General features: G+C 49.3%; 1 protein-coding gene across 2 annotated transcripts; it reads right to left on the minus strand.

Annotated features, from left to right (window-relative positions):
- Nucleotides 1-346: 346 nt before the first annotated feature.
- On the minus strand, nt 347-5276 carry LOC103640577 (serine/threonine-protein kinase Nek2). 2 transcript variants are annotated; one of them, XM_008663711.3, is made up of 15 exons: nt 4871-5276; nt 4041-4189; nt 3838-3904; nt 3507-3572; nt 3357-3403; nt 3229-3274; nt 3055-3135; nt 2911-2953; nt 2770-2819; nt 2609-2690; nt 2460-2509; nt 2051-2124; nt 1896-1947; nt 1320-1793; nt 347-1237 (listed from the first exon to the last, which is right to left on the minus strand). In XM_008663711.3, the coding sequence occupies exons 2-15, from the start codon at nt 4124-4126 to the stop codon at nt 632-634; spliced, it is 1824 nt and encodes a 607-aa protein (XP_008661933.1). In that variant the 5' UTR covers nt 4127-4189; nt 4871-5276; the 3' UTR covers nt 347-631. The 2 variants fall into 2 exon arrangements, with proteins under 2 accessions (XP_008661933.1, XP_035820027.1); XM_035964134.1 differs by having other exon boundaries at nt 349-1237; nt 4041-4184; nt 4871-5258.
- Nucleotides 5277-6093: the final 817 nt, after the last annotated feature.

The raw sequence follows: 6093 nt of genomic DNA on the forward strand, positions 1-6093 counted from the left end.
CATGGCCGCTGCCGTCTGCTAGACTGCTAGCTCTAGCTGGCTGTGGCCGGCTGCGAGCGCGAGAGACCACGCGACGTGCCTTGTTTCATCCCAGCTGCACGCCCAAGGCAAGGGTGCACTGCACAGCATACGCAAAACGGTCTAGGTACACGGCATCATGTGAAAACGTGACGTGTATCTGAATTCTCATGCATACCGTCTCCCATGTACATGTACATGCACATCGGTCACGGTGAGACATTCAAGAGTGGCAGACGTAGACCTCTCCCAACTGGAGTGGACGACCAACCTGCTGCCTGCTGCTACTCGATATCCATCCCGAGCGGCCAAGCCCTCCAGTTTAGACTGTTTAGTACGTACTACATACACACATTGCATTGCAAGTGACACATGATTCGATACATCAAGGTTTCAAGATCTTTGCCAGATCCTGGGCTCAGCTTGCAGTGTCCTCTCTAATGCTACCACTGATCGCTCGAATTCCTACTGGAAACTGGAGAATAGCTAATACAACACGAGAACTTTTATGTCCTAACATTAGCTTAAACTACCTGAGCTAGTAGTACATCGCACGTTACAAAACTGGCAGCTACCTACCTACCCCTACCCCTTCCTCCCGCTCGTCCCACGGCTACGACGGCGCCGTCTCCTTGAAGCTCTTGGTGAGCCAGATGGCTGTCTCCCGGGGGGAAGCCATCTCGGGGCCGAACGGCTTCAGCAGGATGCCAAGCTCCTCGTACCGCTCCTGCTGCAGCAGCTGCGCGCTGAACTCCAGCAGGCCCTCCAGCGCCTCGGCGCGCTGCTGGTACGACGACGTGTCGAACCGCTGCTGCAAGTGATGCTGCTGCTGCCTCGACGACGAGTCGCTGGACCCACGGCTGGACGCAGCCGTGGCGTTGCGCCCCGACGAGTCGCTCGCGGCGGTGTCCCCGTCGCCCGCGCGCGGCGCCACCGCCTGCACCGTGTACTTGTCCTTCGTGATGGACCGGGTGCTGAAGGGAGGCGTGGAGCAGGACAGCTTCTTGTTCATGGGCGCCAGGGGCTCCTCGGACGAGGCTAGGGGGAACTCCGCGATCCTGTCGATCCGCGGCGCGTTCACGGACACGTCCGGCGAGTCCAGCTGCTCCAGGAAGCTACCGGCGCGGCCGCCGCTGGGTGCTCTGTACGCCGCCAGCGGGAGGGATGCTCTCCTTGCCGTCCGCGCGCTGCTCTTGCTCAGAGGCGTCCTTGAGTCCAACTACACAACATATAACAAAAATGGGTCACAATACAGCCATGTACATGCAAACCAGCGATGCAGACAAAGATCCCTACTATACCTCGGCACGGTTCGTTCTGGCATAGGACGTCTTCGGAGGATCCAGCCGGCTTCTAGCCGCCACCAACGTCTTAGATGCCGGAGCACGGCTCTTGCTGGGAGTCCGTAGAACGCCTGCCGTCTTCGTCACAACAGCCTTACTCGTGACCTCGTCGTCGACCTGCAGGCTGCTGCCGACAGAGAGCTCCCTGGCACTCTGGGTCGTCGTCGTGTACTCCTTGATGCTCCGCGTGGAGCTGACGGAGTTGCGCTCGGGGGATGGCTTGCAGAACGTCACGGTCCTCTCGCTCCCCAGAGAGCTCCGTCTCGCAGCCCTCCTCCTCGCGGAATCGGCGGTGTCGCTCACGAACGTCATCTTCTTCACTTTGTCCGTCAGAGCTTGGTAGATTGGGGACGTGGTGCGAGAGGGGCTGGACTTCAGCTGGACCTGCAGCACGTATGGCTGGAGGTGTGGGTGCTTCAGCAGTTCTGCAGCCTGCATACGTAAATATGCAAAAATGTTTTTATTTGAGCAAACAAATGTACATAAGCATGAATGGTACATCAGTTAAAAAAAGAAGAGGAACTGAGAAAGTACGCTTGGTCGGTGTTCTGGGCTTTTCCGTAGCATGCTCTTGATGAGTCCCCTACTGCATGAAGCAAAATGTTTCAAAAACATGCTCCATTCAGGTAGGACGATGGACGAGATGTAAGTAAAGGGGAGTATTAATATTAACTCAATGACAAACTTACAAGGAACCAGAATATCTCGTGGGCAACGGCGATACTATCGACTTTGTGATCTTGCTAATGAGGGCTTGCATGTCCTGCCAAAAAAAAACAGAGTTGCGTGATTATCAGGACAGAGATAGTAGTCCAACTATATATATTTGTAATTACGAATATCTAAAAACGACTAAACGCCAGCATACACACAATGCAGTGGGTGTCTAGCAAGAGCAATATGTCCATGAGAATTCCTGATTTACTAACGTAAACGGCATAAACATCCGAAACAAGGAAGACAACCGCCTAACCTCGCCAGCATATGGAGTGTTAAGTATAAAAGTAGGGGTGATGCTTTTAGCTGAACCATCAAATTGCACCAACATAAAAACTAGTTAAATAAAATTTCCAAGAAGATAGTAATCCAAGGACTTACAAAGGCTTTAAATGCTGGTCTGAGAGCTGCCATTTCATAAATACAACATCCTGTAAAAAAGAAAATTTCAGGTATTAGATCGCAGGCTTGTACTATCTAGGTGCAGAAACATGGTTTATGTAAACGCTAAACACTGAAGTGATACGCACCTAGAGACCAAATATCAGATTTAGTACCATACGGTATGTCGGCAAGAAGTTCTGGGCACATGTAGCTTGGTGTTCCTACCACCTTTGTTGGAGCAAAACCAGTAATAAGCAACACCATCAAATAAATGCGTGACAACTCAAAAGGTTTCAAGCATACTTACAGAGGATGCAAGATCATCCGAAGTCAATATTTTCGCAAGACCAAAGTCACCTGCATTTGTACAGATTCAGAATGGATCGTCACTGGGATTGCTGAACTCATACATAAAGTACAGTGCTTTTCCTGAGATTAAGTCGCTTACCAAGGCGTATGCTTTGATCTCTGGCAATAAATATATTGGAGCACTGAAACAAACCGAGAAGTGTTAATTACACGCCTTAGAAAGAGAGGGGGGGATAGCACATTAGCACCATGTACTCCAAACCAATCAATCGACGCTACTGACCTTCACATCCCGATGAAGAATGTGATTTGCGTGCAGATAATCGAGAGCCATGAGAAGTTGCACAAGCCACTTGCAAAGTTTCTAGAAATGAAAAAAAAGAAACAGTCTTGGGTGAATCCTTTGTTGAAGCAGAGAAACTGAAGGCAATAGTGAAAACAAGGCCAAGAACTGCACCTCCTCCGAGAAATGGTTTCCATTGACTTTTTTGATAGCTTCAGCCCTGAACCAAATACAGGTTGTGTTAGCCAGGAAGTAAAGGTTTGTGAACAAAACAAACTACTTAACCTTGAAGAAACACATACATGTCTCCTCCCTCGCAGTAACCGATGACAATGCAAACGTAGCAACCCTGAAATTTTTGAAGCGGATGAGACGCACATAACAGGAAAATGTTTTCGCCCAATTACTTAAAACAGTGCCGCTTAACAAGTCCATTTGGCTCCTTTGCCTACCTTTTCCACCCATGAATCTTTGTACTCCACAATGAACGGATTCCGGACCGTCGCGATGAGCTGCATCTGCAAGAAAATTTCCACAAGACTCGTATCAGATCAGTTCATGACTTGCTAAACTAGGCACGCCATCATCATTACGAGGGTATGGATACGGTGATTTGCCTAGCTTAGCAACTATTAACTATCAGCACCGCTAACCATTCTATACCAAGAAGAATGGCATCAAAACCCAAGCCTGGTGAAAAAAAAGGGCCTTTCATTCCTAGGAATCCTGCCGATGTACCAAACGCCGGAAAAAGGTGGCATGGATGAAGCTGAAGATGCTAACCTCCTGGTGGGCAGACCGGCGTGTGCGGTCGGTCTGCCGCGCGAGCCGTATCTTCTTGAGCACATACCTGCGAGACAGATTCAGCGCGGTGAAAACTACTGAACAAAAGCTCAGCCTGTATATTAAAAAATAGTACTATCTCCTGTAAACCGCGACAAATAAAAAAAAAGAACGGAGTAATAAACAGAGCAGGTGAGCCTCACTTCTTCTTCTCGGCCTTGTGCCTCACCAAGAGTGCAGAACCAAATGCTCCTTTCCCAATCTGCTCCAGCACCTCATACTGATCCATCCTCTCGGGGTCTGCAGCTCACACACAGACACAACAAGCTTTTCTCCTTTCCTTTCTACTGTCCTGGAGAAGAACAAACACACTGTTGAGAAATTGGTGAAGCTGAACTAACAAGCAAACAGCATCCATTAAGCCCTGGTTCCGGTACAAATTCCAGTAAAAAACTACTACTCTGCGGGGGAAATGAAATGGGGAAGGTGCGGGGTTTCGGAAACGAAAGGGAAGGAAGGAAAACGCAAGAAAGGACAAGCGGCCTGAAATTACGGATGCCAAAGCGCTCGGTGACAAAACCTGCCGACAAGCCCCTAAACCCGCTTATGAAGACCGAAGGGGGGGGGGGGGGGGGGGGGGGTGGCTAGAGAGAAGAATGAGCTGCGAGCCGAGATGTCGGCGTCAGGAGCGCGTCGTGGTAGAAGGGGAGGGGAGGAAATCGGCCCCAGCTCCTACCAACCCCTCACTGGAAGAATACGCTGACAGTGGGAGTGATTGGCTGAATCCGAAATGCCAGCTCCAGTGTGCAGCGTCGAGAAATGTTCGGAATGTATGATCTCCGAATCCAAGCAGCTTTTCTTTTCTTTTGTTGGCAGAGCGGGAGTCACCAGCTCCAAAAACGCACACACCTAAGCCACTCGAGGGCGAGCGAGGTAGAGTAGCATTGCGATTTCCAGAGCCTGGAACTGAAGCGGTGGAGCCTGAGCCAGGAGCTCCGGCCCACTTGCAAGTTGCAAGAGCGAGCGAGCTCACCTGAGCCACCAGAGAGATCCGGGACGAAGCGCTCCGTGGCCCGGAGCTCGGAGGGCGGCTCCGGCGGGGGGGACGGCGTCACGCGCGAAGATCTCGCGGCATTTGGTCCTAGACCAGATAGACGCGGCGTCGGCGGCGGGAAGCGCGAGGGGACGAGGCGAGAAAAGTGGGGTGGGGTGGGTTCAAACTCGCCGGGAGCTCCCTTTCCAATCCAATCCAGTCCAGTCCCGCCCTATATAGCCTCCCAAAGGCAATGGGGATGAGGGGGAGGGAGGGAGAAGCCTGCCGTGGAGATAGAAAAGGAGAGCACGGCGGCTAGAGAGAGAGAAGGGTGGGAAAGGAGGAAGGGAGGGAGGGGAGGGAGCGAGGATGCCGTGATGGCTCTGCTCTGACTGAAGAAGAGTGATGAGTGAGGAGAGAGAGAGAGACGGGGTTGTGTGGGGCCCACATGATGTGGTCAAATTGGTCCTTTTTCTTTTATCATATTCTCTCTTTCTTTCTCATTCTCGTTTTTTTTTCCTGCTGTTGCTTTTGGATTTGCATCCGATTTGATGTGAGAACAAAAAGAGTCCATCAGATGAATATACTAAACGAGCTAATGCGCGCTACGGAGAGCATGATTGTATCGCTAATCACATGAGTATCATCTGCTTCAGAGAAGCCCTAGTGTTAGATAGATAATGCTAGAAACTGGAAAGTGACAAGTTATTTAGCCGACCTATATATCGCTCCTTGTTTGAATTCTTGCAGGAATGTACTTATTTTTTTGTGACATTTAATATACTCATTACTTAGTGTTAGATATATAGAAAAGTTGCTGAAGATTGAAAAGATATAAAAATAATTTTTATATCAATGACTCGAAATAGAGTGAAATTTAGACAGGCTTTTCGAGATGCCCTAACCTTTGTTTTTTTATAGATGCTAGTACTTAGTGTAGGCTGCATACTTATATAACTAAATAAATAAATAGATAGTGCGGGCCTCACGCTTTATAATAAGCTGCATACTATACACCGTACCACTTGTTTTTTTAAAAAAAAAAGAAGAGTTGTTTAATGACGTATACATGACACACCACTACTATTTGAAAATCACCAAGGAAAAAGGGAGGCAGCACTCGGTTCAACTATTCCACTAGCTCTGTGCATGCATGCATGCTAATTTATTACTAACTTGTGATTGTGAAGTGACTTCTTTTTGTTAAGAAATATATATATTTG

This window comes from Zea mays, chromosome 1 (assembly GCF_902167145.1).
Source record: "Zea mays cultivar B73 chromosome 1, Zm-B73-REFERENCE-NAM-5.0, whole genome shotgun sequence".
Classification (NCBI taxonomy): Eukaryota; Viridiplantae; Streptophyta; class Magnoliopsida; order Poales; family Poaceae; genus Zea; species Zea mays.

Bases quoted from the DNA above. Each gene is read 5' to 3' on its own strand.
- LOC103640577 (XM_008663711.3), bottom strand. From the start codon at position 4,126: ATGGATCAGTATGAGGTGCTGGAGCAGATTGGGAAAGGAGCATTTGGT. The intron at 2,820-2,910 runs GTAAGCGACTTA...GTACAAATGCAG, and splicing joins AGATCAAAGCATACGCCTTG to GTGACTTTGGTCTTGCGAAA. The intron at 2,125-2,459 runs GTAAGTCCTTGG...TTTTTTTGGCAG, and splicing joins GACCAGCATTTAAAGCCTTT to GACATGCAAGCCCTCATTAG.